General features: G+C 37.1%; 1 protein-coding gene across 1 annotated transcript in view; it reads left to right on the plus strand.

Annotated features, from left to right (window-relative positions):
• Window positions 1–20303, plus strand: part of LOC121865474 (GPI transamidase component PIG-T-like) — a 28139-nt gene that overhangs the window by 1234 nt on the left and 6602 nt on the right. Inside the window, exons 2-7 of the mRNA XM_042364946.1 lie at window positions 2225–2405; window positions 2906–3037; window positions 3783–3888; window positions 5016–5102; window positions 6975–7157; window positions 15972–16173. Coding sequence (XP_042220880.1) covers window positions 2225–2405; window positions 2906–3037; window positions 3783–3888; window positions 5016–5102; window positions 6975–7157; window positions 15972–16173 — 891 coding nt within the window. The remainder of the gene's footprint in view (window positions 1–2224; window positions 2406–2905; window positions 3038–3782; window positions 3889–5015; window positions 5103–6974; window positions 7158–15971; window positions 16174–20303) is intronic.

The following is a 20303-nucleotide window of genomic DNA, read 5'->3' on the forward strand; positions in this document are numbered from 1 at the left end:
CTTAGCTGGACACGGCAAAATATCCACTATGGTTCTTCTTTGGCATTTCCTTCGAAAATGAACAGTTACCGAAATATTGTGCTATTTAGGTTGGAATGGGGCCCACTTATGCAAGTTTACTATTAAATTATATAACGTTAATCGCTGCAAACAGTCACATTCAGGCATGGAAAAGGTAATATTTCACTTGTTGCCACTAAATGAATCTCAGGAAATTTATCATTGCAATCAGTAGTTTTGACAATTCCAAGACACTTCTCTTTGATGGCATTTCTGGCGCAAATTATGTGGCAGTACACACCCAGAACATCAAATGACAATGGAGCTTCCTGGTTTGGTTAGGTTAGATTTGGTTGGCTTAGGTTAGATTTAAAACTTTTTTCCGATGGTTTTTAATGTGTTTTGAACACAGAAAATCTCTAGATTCGGAGATGGGAGAATTCATTCATAGCACATCAAAAACCATTGGGAAAACATAGTTTCAACTTCTATTTCGTATAGTGGCAAAGCAAGTAAAAATTTACCCCAAAATGCAGTGTTTTAGTTAAGGTTAGGTTGGTGAGGTCTTCTAACAATGCTTCTCCCACTTGATTTTCTAATCAAGTAAGTTTAGGTTAGGTTCAGTTTAAAAATACAGTGGGGTATGCTATAACGAATCTAATTGGTTCTAGAACCTCATTCGTTATAGCATTAGTTCGTTATAGGATTAATCCGTTCCAGGCCCCCAAATACAACCACTTAACACTGAAAAATTTCTGTGGAAATTGTAAAAAATACGGTACTTTATCTTACCTTAGTGTTGTTAGTATGCAGGACAGGAGGCAGAGGAGGAGGGGGGAGGAGAGAATTATTTAGAAGAGGTGGATGGAGAGGAGTCATCCTTCCTAGCCCTCTTTGGTGACTGTCTTTCAGGCACTTTGTCTGTTTATTTATAATTTCTTTCTCAGTTTCAAGGGTTATTAGCTTTCTCACTCGCTTTTGACGATTCATTGTTACAATTGTACACTTGTATAACAAAATAGTTATAAAAATAACACGAATTTCCACATCAAAAGACGAAATTTCAACAAGTTCAGTGGTGCACTGACTACACAATGAACCAATATGGCGCCTGACGCTCTTTATGTGAGCCGTGGTACAACAATATTCATGCGCCAGATGAAATAGTTCTGTATTCATCCGCGTTCGTTGTAGGAGTTGCGTTCGTTATAGCATTCTCAATTTATAGGTAAAACCGTTCGTTATAGGAATATTCGTAGTAGAATCCGTTCATTATAGCATAACCCACTGTAACCACATTTTAACACATTTGCCAAAACTACGACAGTGTCCACTATAAAACACAGTGAAATTGTGGCGTTTTTAAAATAATTTTTTATGAAAAATTAGTGGCGGGTCATTTGCCAATAATTACCAATAATATTTCCTGTTTTCATGTGTTTGATAATTTTAATCAATGATTCCATAGAATTCATGTTGACGGTGTTAATTATATTTCAGATACAGTACTAGATTTGTCTGGTTATTCTTCCAATACCTGTATACTGTACAGTGAACCCTCACTTTGCGCGGTTAATTCAACCCACGGCGGCCCGCGTAAAGTGAGAAACTCGTATAGTGAACAACATAACATACGGGATTAATTGAAATAGAGACCGGGCCGACCCCCAAACTCCACTTTTTCAGACACAATACCTACGTTGTAGTAAAAATAACTTCTTAATTTTATGATGGTATGCACACACAATTAATAATTAAGAGAAATATCAATAATATTAGGTTTTTTAACACTTACATTAGTAGAAAAGATGGCTGGGCACACGGGGATGGGGGGTTGGTTCCTAGGCAGAGGGCAGATTATTGGCCCTCACCTGTATCACTTGTATCAATTGTATCACTATCCACCACAGAGGCTTGCAGGGCCTCTCTGTCAAACCCCTCAAAGTCCATATTCTCACTATCATTATCACTGACTTGGGCCGGCTGTGGTGGGTGGCGGGTGAAGAACTCGGTAATGTTTTGATGACTGGGCGACCTTGTGCGCACCCTGCTCGCGCCGCTCTCCGCGTAAAAGGGTACACACACCGCGGAAAGTGAGCATTCCGGTTTCGGCAGGGTACCGCGTAAACGTGGAAACGCGTAAAGTGGGACCGCGTAAAGCGAGGGTTGACTGTACTGACCTTTTCCTCATCAATTTATGGCCATTTTCCTTTTTTTTTCTCAGAATTTTCACACTATGATCTCTTTCCTCGGGCATTTGGGGAAATTGTTGAACGCTATCATGTTAGAGAACTGCATCTTAGTTTAACTCAAGGATTGTGGCGGCACCGAAAGTGGGGCTACCCCATTGTTGATGCTCCACCTGGAGCACAACTTTGGGTTTGGTTTAATCCTACAACTAACAAGTAAGTTCTTGCAAATGTTTTTTAATACTCTGCTGTACTTTGATCATGTAAGATTGAAAATAACTCTTGAAATAAAAAAAGGACCACCTGAAGAATAGTCAACCCAGAGTGTCCACCTTAAGAATTGGCACCCTAACCCACTCCACCTGAAGAATCATCACTCGCCCACAATCAATATAATAAATGTAGTTAGGGTAAAAAAAAATGTAATACAGTATATAAAATCTTGTAATTCAAACATTTTTATTAATAGGTTAGGTTAACCTAACCGAACCACCATGGAGGGTCTTGACCCCATCTGAAGAATCCTCACTCCTGGAATGTCAACCTGAAGAATAGGTGCCCAGTCAAATTCTGGGGTGATGATCCCTCAGGTGATCCCAAAAATTAATTAAATTTCATGCACAGTAGCTGAAGAATTTGACATTATCGAATAAAAAAGGGTATATGGCTACAGTATATGGATCGTTATTTTCATGTACAGTATTTTGTCTTTTCAGCTTAGATCAGACATGGCGAGACTTGGTGAATGCACTCAGTGGTCTTGTCTGTGCATCACTGAACTTCATTGACTCAACAAATACTGTCTCACCGGGACTTAGTTATCGGCCACAGGGACTTGCTGAAGAATGGTGAGTTGAGATGTAGCTAATCCCTTAAACCTGGGCAATGTTGAACCCCTTCACTATGGGGATGCTACACTTAATATATTATTTGGGTAACCCCAGATGATTTTATTTCGCACAAAGGGGAGCCCGTACACAAAGGATTAATACACTGTCCACTAACTCCTTTACTTCGGGGATGCCACTTTTAAGTACTGTATACAGTATTTTATTTGGCTAATGCCAGACAACTTTATTCAGTGCAGAGGGGAGCCAGTTCACAAAGGGTTAGTTGGGAAAGTCTAGATTTATGTATCTCACAACTTTCCTCCACATTCAGAGTTCATGTTTTAATGTAGTGTGACCACTTGTCTTTCATGAACTACCATTGCACCGACCCCCCCACCCCCCCCAACCCCATGTTGTGGCTGACAGTTTGGTGGGGAAGTGAGAGGGTTTGATATATCTTTATGATTAATACATTACTGTTGTCTTCCAGATCACTTGACTGTCTCTTTTGTCATATCACGAGATTTCATACAACAGTCTTATTATTTTTGGCTTAATTATAGAATCCTTGACCCTTTGGGTTTTGTTAGAATCTCTACCACTTGAGGTCCCCTAAATATTACTGTACACTTTTTGGTTAAAGGAGATCAAATAAAAAAAATCCAAAGAATATGATTATTTTATAGAATTTTAACCAAAACATGGAAGTTTAAAGCAAAATCACCACAGTTGGTTTGATTAGGAATGCTATTTATTCTTACAGGTATTCTGGTAATTCATCCTACATGCGATATGCTGCTCTGCCCCGTGAAAATGTGTGCACAGAGAACCTCACCCCTTGGAAGAAACTGCTGCCTTGTGATACACGGGTAAAAATAGCACTTTAGATCATTCATGTATCTAATAGCTAACAGAAGCAGTCAAGACATCAATAATTTTTATAAGTTCCTCACCAATAATTTTCTTTGGATAGACTGTAAGTACAAGTAAACTACTGTATAGTCAGGTCCCACTTAACAAGTGATATGCATTCTTGAAAAAATGCTTATTAGGGGAATTCTCATTAAATGGAACCCATTTTCTCATGGAATCCCAAATGAAAAGCTAATATGTGTTCTAGCCCAAAGATTTTTTCCCCAAATCCAATGGTATAAACTTAGATGCACTCCAACCCAAAGACTTTCAACCCCAAACTCTAACCTAACAAGATTTTACATTGTTTTAGCACATTGTACTTAGCAAAACTGAAAGTGAATGCTGCATGTGTTGGCCTTGTATTGTTGGTTGAAGATGTCGATGGTTAGTGGTGGGAAAGGTCAGAGGGTTCTTCAGTCCTTTTGTCTGAGGAATCAACTAGAGGTGGTGAATTACTTTTGAAAGTTGTGACTCCACTTTTACATGGCTTTGGAGATCCCGAAGATGATGCAGATATCACACATCTTTTCATGAGTCCAATCACCATAGTACATCCAATTTCATCTCCAAGGTGATGGTCTCCCTCTTCATCTTTGGAGTGGTACTGCTCATAGTGCTACTTGTCTTTTTTTTAGACTCAGTGTTGTTGGGATTGATTGTAAAAATAATGAGAAACAAACAAAGTCAATGTATGTACCAATAGGCAGAGAACATTATGATAAACATTCTGCCAAGTTATCTAGGCTCACTGGCTAGCCAGGCTGGATTAGCCTGCCACTAGCTTCACCTAAGAGTGCAGTACTATATAGAATATGAGTCTATGATTGCATTTGCCTCACTAGCTGCTCAGCCAATATCAAATCATGACTAGCTCAATGCCAGGAATGGGATTGGGAACCGGTTCACTTTGCATTTTGTTCTTTGAATCAAATAAACTGAATTCTCGTTCTTTGGTTATTCATTCAGTGGGATCTTACTGTATTTCTTTATGATGACTCGCATGTCTGCAATTTAATTTAAATTTCTTCTATACCAATATTTTAGGCAAATATACGGACTGATAAGATTTTGTTATTTACAGAGTGGTCTTTCAATGCTGCTCTACCCTGTCCCTCTGTACACTGCTCACTACCATGCTCTATCTCTTCACCTCAGACCATCTTGTCAGGTAGGTACTGCAGTGTTAGATGGTGCTGTTTTTCATCTATTTACTAGTAGCAGTGCTTACATCCTCACCATGACAATACAGTAATATATATTTTATTTTATTTGAAAATTTTTCTTTATACAAAAATGTTTTAACATCTTTGTACTGTAGCAGTATCATAACCAATGAGGCTTGGGACTAACAAAATAAATCTTGTGTTTGTGGTAATTTCAAAGAGCTTCTTGGAAAAGAGTTCCACTTAATGGATTGTCAGGTAACCATTGTAACTATACCCTTAATACTGTCATTGGCTTTGTGCCTCCTGACCACCCTACTACAGCACAGTCCCCAGCCATCACCAACACCCCTTGCTCCTGACCAAATATCTCTCCTCCTCCAGACAGGCCTGACACTTGACTTATAAGGGACTTGCCACGCCATGCCATAAACAGATGTATTGTATCGGGAATTTTCCCTCCACACACTCATCCTGTCACTGCAGGTACTCCCCGACCTACTCGACTTGCGTCCACCTGCACTTACGACCTGCCTCAGTCGTACCAAAATTTGGTCAAATTATGTATTTTTGAGTCCCAAAGTCAGTACACAGACAAAATTTTTATCTGTAATTCACTTTAAAATGGCTGGCAAGCTTAAAAGTGAGTGTTTTGTGGTGCTGAGAAGAAAAAGAGACACCCATTTTAGATTTTCGATGTGTTATTTAAGCATTTCCGATTTACGACCATTTCGACTTACAACCTGGATGTCGGTCCCTAACCCCGTCGTAAGTCGGGGAGTACCTGCATATGGAACTTGCTGATGAAATCCATGGCCCTTCAGGCACTTAGGCCCTTAAATGCATGAGTCAACTGGGCAAGTACTTCCCTTTGGGGCGCTGTAAACACTTTATGAGCTTCGCCTTGCACAGGATCCAAGGGGGTGCCCAATAAACTAGCCCACTTGCATGGCAAATTGTCAAAAAAAAAAAAAAAATATATATATATATATATATATATATATATATATATATATATATATATATATATATATATATATATATATATATATATATATATATATATATATATATATATATATATATATATATATATATATATATATATATATATATATATATATACACACACACACCCCGACTTACGACGGGGTTAGGGACCCAAATCCAGGTCCGACATGGTCGTAAGTCCGACATAGATTAAAGATAAATTTTTTTAATAAAAAATCTACAATGAAATACAGTACAGTAAAAGTAATGAATAATGATGAATGGATACAGTACAGTGAAAGTAATAAATAATAAGGAATGGATACAGTGTGACTGAGCACTTAACCTTTAATGTAGTCAGCTGAATGCACATGGGGCCCCCATAATTTTCTAATTATACATGGAGACTACATTAACTGGAAACGTTTCGGTATAGAAAATGCGTGTGTCATTTAAATTTTTTTTTTTTATCGGCGGTCGTAAGTCCCGACGGTCGTAAGTCCACGTAGTCGTAAGTCGGGGTCTAGGTGTGTGTATATATATATATATATATATATATATATATATATATATATATATATATATATATATATATATATATATATATATATATATATATATATATATAAATATATATATATCATTAGCAGGGTGTAAGCTCACCGATGTAAACATTTCCTGTAACTCTCAGTGTTGTGCACAATAAATTGTTGAGATTTCATTACAAATTGGCCTGTTATGTTGCCTTTTCTCATCTCAAGGGATTAAGAAAGGAAAGGGAACATGAGTTCCTTTACAATTGGTTTGTGGACACAAGCACAAAATTTGGGGATAGTAATTTAGGAGTCCACTTGTAATTCTCAGACTTATCCCGTTTTGTTCCCCAGGATGTAAGTTGTACTAGTTCCCACCTGGAGTTAACACAAGCTTTGTCATTGGTGCAAGGTCCCACTATATCATCGAGTGGTCACCAAGACTGGAGTCTTCAACAGCTGTTTTCATCCCAGCTAATATATACCTGCCCTTTGGCTTCATTTTCAAGGATCTATGTAGATGTTACTGGTAATGTGGTAAGTTGTAGAATATGACTTCTCTGAAATTATCTTTTAAGTTAAAAGCTTTAGATCATTAATTCTTCTGAATCATTCAGAAATGAAAGTCGATATAGAGGTATTTCAATATTACAATGCTGTATATCATGAATTACTTGTGATTTGGGCAGTTCACAGGAAAGCACACAGTGGTAAACCCCACGGATTGGGCTTTTCAACCATAAATGGTTATGGCCATTTCATAGACCCTGTTTTGTAAGGATAACCATTTCAACAGCAACATGCAGCTACAGTGTTTCTAAGTGACAAGGCAGGTTCTGTTGTGAGGGACCAGTGAGCTGCTTAAATCATGAGATATTAACTCCATTTTCAACCATAAAATCTGACTTCAGGAGTAAGTCCTTATATTGTATATATATATATATATCCTCACCAGCCAGGACTCGAACCCTCGACCTTATGCGTGTGACCAGGGATTGCTACCACCGTGCCACAAGGACACCAAAAGCAATCCTAGACTTTGTTATATTCTACCACTTTAAATAATTTTTTATTTTTTTTATTTTCCGATGATAAAGTGGATGAGAAGTTACTATCTGGCAATACCCACAGTAACTAAAGGCGTTTATTGAAAGGCATTTTAACCCTCTCAGCTTCAGAGCCTGGGATACATACGTGCATGAAAACTTACGCTCAGCCTCGGAGGTTTTTGCCGAAAAGTCATGGAAAAAAAATTAGGGCTCATTTCACTGCCATGAAATTGTTTTATTAATTGTAATGGGGTTTCTTCTTGTGTAAAATTGTCTGAAAATTTTTATGAAACCATAAAAAAATTTTAATTCTTGAAATTTAAGCCACTTTTTCCGAGTACAGTGACCCCTTGTTTAACGAACGCCTCGGTTAACGAAATTTCGGTTAACGAACTGCCTTCCATAGGGATCTTCAATTCGGTTAACGAACAAAAATTCGGTTAACGAATTTCTTACGAACCGACCTCAACATGTTTTCGCTTGCACTGACCGGGCAACCAGCTTTAGTATCAGTTCGCCAATACATTAATCGGTTCTAGGGCTTAAATTCCTTACTATTTTAGTAAATATCAAGAAGTTTATACTATTCAATAATTTTAAAAGTTTAATATTCAATTTTTTAGTCATTTTAACGATTATTGAACATAATTGAAGGTAAAGTGACTAGTTTAATGCGCGGCATCCAGCCTCTTAACACAGCAAACAGGCGTTAGTCTCTCTCTGTTTTCACTGGAGGTAACATCTTGCTTGAGACTCTCTTCAACTAAACACTTTTTTTCTGTGTTTCCAAGCAAATTATTGGTCATTTTGAAATATATTTTACATATTGACAATATATAATGCAGTGCAGTGTTCATTTAAAGAAAATAATCTTGAATTACACCAAGAGAGCTAAAATTTTATGGGTGAAATGGCGCCATGGGGTGACTTCTCTTCCACCCCAATGCCTTCTCTTCTTCCTTCTCCTCCACCCCCATTCTAAATCCCATCATCATCATCATCCAGGAGCCTTCTACAAACACACCTCAAAGTAAGTGAACTTTTCTACCATTTTTGTTGAATTTAGGAAATTTTCGGTGAGCTGGAACCAATTACCCAAAAACCCATTGAAACAATGGTTTCGGTTAACGAACGACCTTCTGGAATGGATTGAGTTCGTTAACCGAGGGGTCACTGTACAGTAAACCCCCGCTTTACGCGGTTTCACTTTACGCGGTTTCACTTTACGCGTTTCCACGTTTACGCGGTACCCTGCCGAAACCGGAATGCTCACTTTCCGCGGTGTGTGTACCCTTTTACGCAGAGAGCGGCGCGAGCAGGGTGCGCACAAGGTCGCTCAGTCATCAAAATATTACCGAGTTCTTCACCCGCCACCCACCACAGCTGGCCCAAGTCAGTGATAGTGATAATGATAGTGAGGATATGGACTTATATGGACTTTGAGGGGTTTGACAAAGAGGCCCTGCAAGCTTCTGTGGTGGATAGTGATACAAGTGATACAGGTGAGGGCCAATAATCTGCCCTCTGCCTCGGAACCAACCCCCCTTCCCCGTGTGCCCAGCCATCTTTTCTACTAATGTAAGTGTTAAAAAACTGTATAAGTTGAAGTAGGGAAATGTTTAGTAACATCTCGATTTCCATTCACATTTTCCTTATATTATGGTGTTCAATGATATGTACTATATACCAAAATAAAGAACAAACCATGTAGAATATCGTGGTATAAGGAAAAATAATATAACACAAAAACTTATGGAATAATTAATGGGTCGAGCGGTGCACCCTCCTCTCGCTCTAGTGGCCAGAGCGACACTGCCTTCATGCTGCGCTGCCATGCACATGATGACCAAGACTGTCTTGGGGAAGGTGATAATGCCCACATAAAGAAAACAACGTCTGTCAAATGGCATCCAAAGTTCAGTGAATTTCAATGAATAGTTTTTGAGTTATTTGAAAATATAGCACATTAGACGCCACATTGGCGTCGCGAGGCTGAGCGAAAGTTTTTTGCCTTTAATATTTGATGCCACAATGGCGTCGTGCGAGGCCGAGAGGGTTAAGATGCACGGAATAGCTAACACATTAGTTTTCCCGGACTGTCATTAAAATATTCGACATTGTACCGCGTCTCGGGAATAACTGTTGTACAACAATCTTCGGAAAACGATAAAATTAGGAGAACTGTTATTTGGACACAATACAGAAAGAAATAGTGAAGAAAATATATATAAAATTATGGAAAGAAAGATAAAAAAGGAAAAAAGTTCATCAGTCAACAATAAATAAGAATAACACCAAAAATTGGGCCCATTGTGAAGGTAATTTCTTCTGTACATCTTCTCTCGCGGCAAAGTTCGCATATTTGTGCAATATATACAACGAATTTCAGGTTCATTTAAGTCTTAATTTTTGCACTTACAGAACTGTAATCAACTTGTTCACCCTTATTTAAAGTATCTTATGAGTAATGATATTACTGTTTCAATCATCTTCGAGTAATTATCAATATTATTACACCAAAGTCACCAACAGCTAATGAAATTGGACAGTACCCACTTAAAAAGGGCGGAACCAAAAGAGGTTTCAACTAGGCGTGATCCTTTTCAATTCTTTGACGCCATACGCTTTGTTTTAGGTCCTGTCCAATATCCTGTACTACCATATATAGAATTATTATTTTTTATTATATCACAGTTTTTTGTTGCCTTACATGCCCCCAACTCTTCAATATTAATAAAAATATTTTCCATAAGCGGCCATGAGCCGTGTATTTTCAGTGGGAGAAATCGCTGATTGGTTGTTAGCTATTTGGGCCGCTTAAGGCTCACGCCTGATCGAGGTGTTAGCTTTTCCATTTGAATGTGTCATGCGCACAAGTCAAAAGCAGCTTCTGCGCATACAGAATAGCTAACGCGTTAGCTAATCCGTACATCCGAAACTCCTTACAATAACCGTCTTAAATTATACGCGCGGCAAGCAAGTGTTAATGAATACAGCAGGAAATGAATATACACTACAGTCATGCGCCGGTTAACTTCCGATCGCATATACGTCCGTGGCCGCCCCCCCCAAAAAAATAATAATGTGACGCCTGCTGGACCACCACTCCACGACCCCCTGACGGAGACATGATGATCCTCCCCATACTGGTCAGATATTATGTGTTAAAGGAATATGCTTCCTTACTTAGGCTTTTTTTAAGCATTTGCCTTCAGGTGAAATGTTAACCTACATCTATTGAGGATAAAATCTTTCACCTACAAATTGACAATAACACATTCGCTGTAATCAGACATATCTAGTTGCCTCAACAATTGCAACCCCAGTTGCAATTGGGGTTGCAATTTCAAATTCTGTGGCATTACTAAAAATAGTAAAGTTTCTGGTGCACTCTAAGATTAAGAGAGAAAACGGAGGACTCAGGCGTCCTGATGTGAGAGAAAACGGACTCGTATGACGGGGGACCAAATAAAAAAAGCATAGCTACATGTTTTGTGGACTACAGTATTAAGCGTACCCTTTTCATCACTTTGTAATAAACCTAGCCATGCCTATGTGTGTTTATGATATTTACCATAACATTATATATATATATATATATATATATATATATATATATATATATATATATATATATATATATATATATATATATATATATATATATATATATATATATATATATATATATATATATATATATATATATATATATATATATATATATATATATATATATATATATATATATATATATATATATATATATATATATATATATATATATATATATATTTAGTGGGTATAAATGGTCGTAAAATGGGAAACTTGGGGTTGGGTCTTGGGTGCCTGGAACCAATTAGAATAAATCCCATAGGTTCTGTACTTTCGTTATCGGCGGGGTCCCAATTAGGCGCTATAACCAAGGGATGACTGTACTGTACTGTATATACTTGTGACACTGGCCAGTTGCTTCTGGTGTTATGGTACAGGGGTACCAAGTGACAGCACTAGGATCCCGCTTCCTCTATCAAGGAATAAACAATTAAAATTTAAATTGAAAAAAAAACATTCAAATAAATTACTATCTTACAAGAATCCCTCCAATGTAAGTTATATTCACCCAGGTCGTTTGGGTGGCAAATTATGAGAAGAGCTTAGTCACTCTTAAGTAATGATAAATAAACACGCAGGCAGGCCTTCAGCGCCAACTGTCAAATCTTATCTCAAATAAATAAACAAACAAACGCCAGACATTCTGTCACCTCACCTCCCCCCCACCGTCTTCCCACCCTCCTTGTGTTGTTCCCAGACAAAAGATTGGTGATTTCTTTATGTTTATTTTATATAATATCTCAGACTAAAGTTAGGATAATATAATTTGCATTGCTGAAATCCTTGCAAGACAGAGATTAATTTGAATATAAGCGTCATATATTTTGCTCAAGATATAAAAAATGTAGTACATTAGTGTACAATACTGTAGTACATTTTATAAAAAGTTTTTCAACTGTATTTTTGGGTAGATTTACATAAATTTCTTCATTTATTTTCATCCATTTACATGCACACACCATACTAAAAGAAACATAAAATAAATTAGTGCAAAGCTGGAGTGCACATGTACTAATTTGATTACAGTACTAAAATTGTTATGTCTAGTGCGAATTACAACATGTTTAAATTCAAATAAATCAGTATCTTACAAGAATCCCAGCTATGTTAATTATATTTTCCTAGGTCATATCACTGGCATTTTAAAATGAGAGAAGCTTAGTAGGACTGTTAAATAAACACACAGAGACCTCAACCCCCCACCCCCCCCCACCAACCCCTCGCTGGGTGGCGGAGCCGTCAGTCCCCCCTCCCCCAGCCAGGCTTTTAGGCTTACAGTTTTTATCTTATATAATATCTCAGACTAAAGTTAGGAGATTATAATTTGCATTGCTGGAATCCTTGCAAGACAGCCAATAATTTGAATATAAACGTCATATATTTTGCTCAAGAGATAAAAATTGTTGTACATTAGTGTACAGTACTGTAGTACATTTTATAAAAAAGTTTTTCAACTGTATTTTTGGGTAGATTTACATAGATTTCTTCATTTATTTTCATCCATTTACATGCACACACCATACTAAAAGAAACGTAATAGAAATAAATGACCTTAGTGCAAAGCTGGAGTGCACATGTACTAATTTGATTACTGTACTAAAATTGTTTTGTCTAGTGCAAATTATACCATGTTTATATTCAAATTAATCAGTATGTTACAAGAATCCCAGCTATGTTAATTATATTTACCCAGGTCATTTCACTGGCTTTTTATAAGAGAGAAGCTTAGTCACCTAAGAACTGATAAATATACACGCGTTAGACCTGGGCCTGTGCCAGCTGTCAAACGTACTACCTCCCCTCCCCCCACGCCCCCTCGCTCGCTCCCACCCTCTCTCTCCCCCATCTGCACGGCGTTGCTGGAATCCTTGTAAAACAGTGAATAATTTTAATATAAACGTCATGTATTTTGCACAAGAGATAAAAATTAATTACCTGTATCACATTACAGTAGTGATTTAACTGTAAAAGTGTATATGTACGTATATAGTATTCCACATACACATAAGTATAAATAAAAAGTTTGTGATGATCGGACAACGTCCATTTCGGTTAACGTCACGTTTCCAAGAACGTATCTAGGACGTTAACCGGCGCATGACTGTATAAGAATTTATGTAAAAAATGCGATATAAAGTTTATTAATGATACATGTCAGAGCATTTGGCAAGTTGGTACAATAAGATAATTTTGTATGATACCAGAAAACTAAAAGTTTCTCTCGTGATGTTTGGACAGCAAAGTTCTTTATGATGTCGTGAAATGATAAACTGCGAAGCTTATCACTTTCAATACACACAATACCTAATGCGAGTCAACAGAACTGATAAAAGAAAATGTAATGTACAATGCTTCGTTCGTGTTAAGGGGATAATTAGCTGGGTCTTCTAGAAGCGGAATTGACCCACGAAACTGAAATTTTAGAACTTCTTATTGATACTTTTCAGTATTACCAAGAAGAAAAACAAGAACACACACACACACACACACACACACACACTACTACTACTACTACTACTACTACTACTACTACTTTGCTGTCACTCGGAATCGAGTATGAACGATCATCTAGTTATTAAGGAAGGTCACCTAGGTTGGTGAGTTTTAAGGTGACTAAATAAGCCGATACGAACCGGCAGAGAGAGAGAGAGAGAGAGAGACACACACACACACACACACACACACACAGAGAGCAAGCATGGGGATTGAAGGTCTTATTGTATGACACATCTGCGTGTGTGTGTGTGTGACTGCGAGTTAAATATCAGCTCTTGAGGAGTACTTGGCAACACTTCTTTCCACCCCCATCTCTCTAATTACCCACACCTTTCTGCTTTCTCACTCCATATTTTAAAATGTTGTGTTATGTGATGTTGAAGGGATACAACTTTGCTCATTTATACTTATACTTATCACAATCTCTCTAAGAACACTTTAGGTTTCATGTTTCAAGACATTTTTGGTTACATGAGACCCACACAGCTTCAATCACACCTGTATCATATAGATTTTTAATTTTTAAATATATTTATTTAACTTAACTTTTAGATAAACTATTCCAGATTATTTTAGCAAAGAAATGGAGTTTCTAACTTAATTAGAACTAAATTTATGGACTCCAGTAGTTTAGACTCAAGGGAAACTCCCCAGCATGCAGAAACATTCTGGGGAAGTGGGATCTGTGTGTGCAAGATGGCTAGTTTAGACACTCGGAAACTTTTTCCAGTAACCGGAAAAGATTCCTGGTATAAGGAATTTTTCCAGGTTTGAGAAAGTCGTCTAGTTAACTGGAAATCTCTCATCCCTGGAAGTGCCAGACACCAATTGTTCCAGCTAATGGGGATATCACTGTGCTTCATACACTATACTGTACTCACCAGCAGATGCTGTCGTCTTGAGATTGTGATGCAAGCAGGCCAAATGGTGATATGATACAAGATGGCCTGCCTTTGTCCTGTACCATTTACTGTAGTAGGTTCTGCTAACTGTCACTCTCCTCTCCTTCTGTGAAGGAGGGATTGTACATGTACTGTACAGGTACATACAGTACACACCCTGTACACACTAGCTTGCAGTAGACATACATTGTCCACTCTGTTATGTACAGTACTGTATGTATAGTACTTTCATACTTACTGAATGTACAGTACTGCACAACACTGATCGTATGTGAAAACAGCAGAGAACGAGGGGAGAGCAAATAAGCTTGTACAGTGGCAGCAGACAATGAGCTGTGAGTGTTATGATGCTAGAGAGCGAGGAGATAGACTGTGAGATACATCAGGCAATCATATGCATCCTATGCAATCACATGACAGAGGTAGCCAATTGTAGCTCACGAGCACTCTTGAGCCTACCCTCTCATGAGTTTGGCACACGATGCAATTACTAGAATGCCTGGAACGAAGAGATTTTTCTCAGAATTTCTTGGAAAGCAAAAATTTTATTTTCCGGGCAATGGAAAGTTCCGGGAATCAAAGATATTGACTAACAGGGATATTACTTGTACGGTAAACCCTCGATAACTCAGCACATATGGGGCTCTGGTCTTGCCGAGCTATTCCAAATTCCGACTTCGAAACATTTCCCCTCTCCTACAAAAATACATCAATGAACAATTATCAACCCATATATGTGTGCATGTAATTACTAAATGTAAAAAATAATTACACTTACCAGCACTGCAGGAGAAGAATGAAGCATCATAGTAAGTGACAAAGATGCATGGTAGGTGACACAGAGGTATGGTAGGTGACACAGAGGCATGGTATGTGATGCAAGTGGCCAGATATGCCTAGATTTTCCCAGATCATTTTACATATCTCGATATTTCCCGAGTTATAATATAATACATTTCGAGACCATATCCGTGACGAGTTATATGAAATCCTGAATTATCAAATGTTGAGTTATCGAGGGTTTACTGTATACCGGTATGTATAATGGTAAGTACAGTACAGTACAGGTATTAGCAAAATCATATTTAAATATGGTTTTATTCTATCGGTATTTCCCTTCATACATGTAAGGCTAGCTTCAGTCAACCTATTTATCACTTATATTCATTCCCAATAAAATTGGAATTAATAGTTACACTAATTTTCTCAAGAATGTATCTTAGAAATTTGAAAACTTTATGAATCCATTTTATTGGTTGTTAAAGATCCTTATACAGTATTACTTTTAGGACATGAAAAAATTCACACTAAATCCTGAGCCAGACATCATTGAAGAAAGTGGCAGCGGGGTCAGTGTTCGTCAACTTGCTGTGTATGATATCCAGGCTGCTCTAGCAGGAGATGGCTTCAACATCGAGGCTACTTATAAGTCTCGTCATATTTACGGCATTTTACCCCCACCTAATTTGCACGTCTCTCGATTTATCACAGGTTTGACATCTAACTGTTTTGATTGTTTGAAGTTAAAGTATTTACATAATTGCACTCAAGCAGATAATATAAAGAAGGTTGGAAGAGAAGATTTTGTTTTTAAGCCTTTAAGGTTTTTCCCCCCTACAGTACAGGGTGGTTAGAAAAAAGAGCAAATATACCTACAACCATATTCTACCATCATTAATTGTAATTTATTCTTACATGATAGTAATGTTAGTGACTGGGGAAAAACTTATAGGACATGGGAGGAATAAGGCTAAAAGTAAGTGGATGACAAATTAAATTTTAAAGAAAATAAATAGATTAAGAAATATGAGAAAATGAAGTGAGGCTTACAAAAAAAATAACAAAGAAATTCAAAGGGAATGCAGACACGCCAAGAAAGATGATCTAGAAAGGAAGTACAAGGAGATTGAAGATGATGGCGGAAGGCAAAATTATAAGGAACTGTACAGAAAGATTAAACAAGTGAACCAGAAAAAGAAATAAATGGAGTGTGACTATTAAAAGCAAAGACAATAAGATCCTGTTTGAGGCAGAAGAGGTAAAAGAGAGATGGGCAGAGTATGTAGAAGAACTATACAGTGATGTGGATAGAGTAGAGGTAAGAAACGAAATGGAAATAAAGATTGAAATCCAATTCTGGAAACAGAAGTTGATGCAGCTGAGCAATATGAAAAATTCTAAAGCTTGTGGGGTTGATCAGTTTCCAGCAGAATTTATAAAACAAATGGGCAGGAATGGGATGAAATGTTTGACTAAAATATTTACTGTACTTCAAATGAGATTTTTTCAGTGTTTAAAAAATATAAATACACCTTTTCACATATCCATTGAGACATTGTTACATAACTGTTTGACAAATTTCATAACCGAATGACAGAACACATATCGAATGACAATCTAATAAACTGTTCGTTCATGCTAACGAAAGTGATTGACATAAGTTATGAAGTTGACAGACGTGAACAATAAACCGACAGTTTACATATATAGTTTGAGAATGTAACAATTGGAGAATGACATACCACCAACAGTTATTTTAGATTGTCATTCGATATGTGTTCTGTCATTCGGTTATGAAATTTGTCAAACAGTTATGTAACAATGTCTCAATGGATATGTGAAAAGGTGTACTGTACAGGTATTTCTATTATTACCTTAAATGCCATGATCCTTAGAGTGCACCCAGTTTAGAAAAATAAGCTTAATAAGTAATGTCAGCAAAGTTTTATTAAACAGAATTTAAAGTTGAATAAAGTTTAAAGTAGAAAGTGAATTATCTGAATAGCAAAATGGATTTAGAAAGGAAAAAAGAACTAGAGAAGTTCTATTTGGTTTGGGAATTTTGAGTGAAGGGCTTTAGAGGTCCAGAGGAATTTGTATATCTGCTTTGTTAATTTTGAAAAAAGGTTTTGATAAGGTAAAGCACAATAAATTACAGGGGGTCCCCGACATACGAATGCCTGCTGATATGAACGAAGTTAAACTTTAAATTTACAGTATTTTATTTACCTGATCACTTTTTTTTTTTACTTTCATTTACAGTGACCCCTCGGTTAACAAACTCAATCCATTCCAGAAGGTCGTTCGTTAACCGAAACCATTGTTTCAATGGGTTTTTGGGTAATTGGTTCCAGCTCACCGAAAATTTCCTAAATTCAACAAAAATGGTAGAAAAGTTCACTTACTTTGAGGTGTGTATGTAGAAGGCTCCTGGATGATGATGATGATGATGTGCATTTGAAGTGGGAGGTGGAGGAGGAGAAGGGAGAAGAGAAGGCATTGGGGTGGAAGAGAAGTCACCCCATGGCACCATTTCACCCATAAAATTTTAGTTCTCTTGGTGTATTTCAAGATTATTTTCTTTAAATCAACACTGCACTGCATTATATATTGTCAATATGTAAAATAAATTTCAAAATGACCAATAATTTGCTTGGAAACACAGAAAAAAAGCGTTTAGTTGAAGAGAGTCTCAAGCAAGATGTTACCTCCAGTGAAAACAGAGAGACTAATGCCTGTTTGCTGTGTTAAGAGGCTGGATGCCGTGCATTAAACTAGTCACTTTACCTTCAATTATGTTCAATAATTGTTAAAATGACTAAAAAATTGAATATTAAACTTTTAAAATTTTTGAATAGTATAAACTTCTTGATATTTACTAAAATAGTAAGGAATTTAAGCCCTAGAGCCGATTAATGTATTGGCGGACTGATACTAAAGCTGGTTGCCCGGTCAGTGCAAGCGAAAACATGTTGAGGTCGGTTCGTAAGAAATTCGTTAACCGAATTTTTGTTAGTTAACCGAATTTTTGTTCGTTAACCGAATTGGAGATCCTTATGGAAGGCAGTTCGTTAACCGAGGCGTTCGTTAAACGAGGGGTCACTGTACTGTGTTTTGTCATTCTATTTCTTCTTTTCTCTTAAATTAAGTGATTTTAGATGTATAAAAGGACTTAGGCTATGATATAGTGGGATTTTAAACATAGTTCTGTAAGTTCGTTATGCACATAGCATGTGTTTCAACTTTCGTACATTTTCAACTTAAGAACGTCCTCAGGAACGGAGCCCGTTCATAACCCGGGGACCCTCTATAATCTTGGAAAAAATAGGCATTAATGAATGAGATATTAGAATTTTAAAGAATCTATACTGGCAACAGGAGGCTACAGTGATAGTAATTGATTCATAGTTAGACTCCCTGTCTAACACAAGGCTGTGTTCTATCTCCAACATTGTATAATGTATATTCAGAATTTGTAATGAGAAAAGGTTTAAGTGATAATGAAGGACAAAATGTTAATGGTAAAGTAATATCAATATATGTGATGCAGATATTCATGCTCTTATCACAAATAGTAAAGATGCATTACAAAAACTCATGAACTAATAAGTGAAACAAGGTGAAAAATATGGTTTAAGCGTTAATGCTGTAAAGACTAAAGTAATGGTTATTTCCAAATTGGAACTAAATCCTAAAATAAGAATTATGGCAGGCAACAGGGAAGTTAAACAAGTGAAAGATTTTGTTTACAGTATTTGGGAAGTAACATTAGCTGTGAAGGTAGATTATGAAAAAAATCAAAACAAGAATAGGTAAAGCAAAAATATAATTTAATAATCTAAAAGACCTAATTGAAAAAGGACATTAACTTCAATTTGAGAAAAAGGGCTGCTGAAAGGCTTTATATGGCAAGGCCCGATGTATGGGTCAGAAGCATGGACACTCGGTAGGTATCAGAAAGAGGTTGCAGACCTTTGAAATGTGGTGTTATAGGTGAATACTAAGAATAAGCTACACTGACAGGAAAACAAATGGAGATGTATACCCTGTACTCAGATTAGCCAAAATTTCAAGAGAAATACCTGATATTTACAGAAAAAAGAATTAGATACTTTGATCATATAATTAGGGATGAGGGGATAATAATAGAAATATTAATGGGCTAAGGTGGGTGTAGGAGGGCCAGGGGAAGGCAGAGACTGGGATGGATAAATGAAACTGGGACCCCAAAAAGATTAAAAACTTTTGAGGATTGGTAAAAACATCCCGAGAATGTTTAGAGTGGAGGACTGGTCGCCAACCCTCAGATATGAGGATGGTACTCTGATTGAATGATTCTTATGACTACCCGGTAATGGATATGTTATACTATTGCACAACAAAGCCCCGAATTTGTAATACCCTAGTTGCCTTGCAGAAACCATTTCTGTATTACCTAGCACCAGCATATCCTTTCCCAAAATTTCATAATGCAAATGTTCTATGATCATTCACCTACACTGCTATTTCTAGGGTGTCCATCCATCTCACTTCTAGTGCATTCATCACCACATACCTCTATCTCCTTTTTGGTTTTCACACTCTCTCTTCCAGCTACATCCACTTTTAACCAATCTCTCCCTTCCCATTCTCTCAGTATGGCCTTACTACTTGAGCAAACCCTAATTTGCTCTCTACCTGACACTTCCTTCGCCTCCACAATTTCTTATTTCTGTACTTAGTTTTCATTCTACCTCTGTATTACAGTACTCTTAAGCACATAATTTTGCTTCTTCCTCATGCATCCAGAATCCATGCTTCATACTCAAGCATTAATGTTGGTTCAACAGTTTCTCTGCACC

Source organism: Homarus americanus, unplaced genomic scaffold, assembly GCF_018991925.1.
Source record: "Homarus americanus isolate GMGI-L3 unplaced genomic scaffold, GMGI_Hamer_2.0 scaffold25483, whole genome shotgun sequence".
In the NCBI taxonomy this organism is placed as follows: Eukaryota; Metazoa; Arthropoda; class Malacostraca; order Decapoda; family Nephropidae; genus Homarus; species Homarus americanus.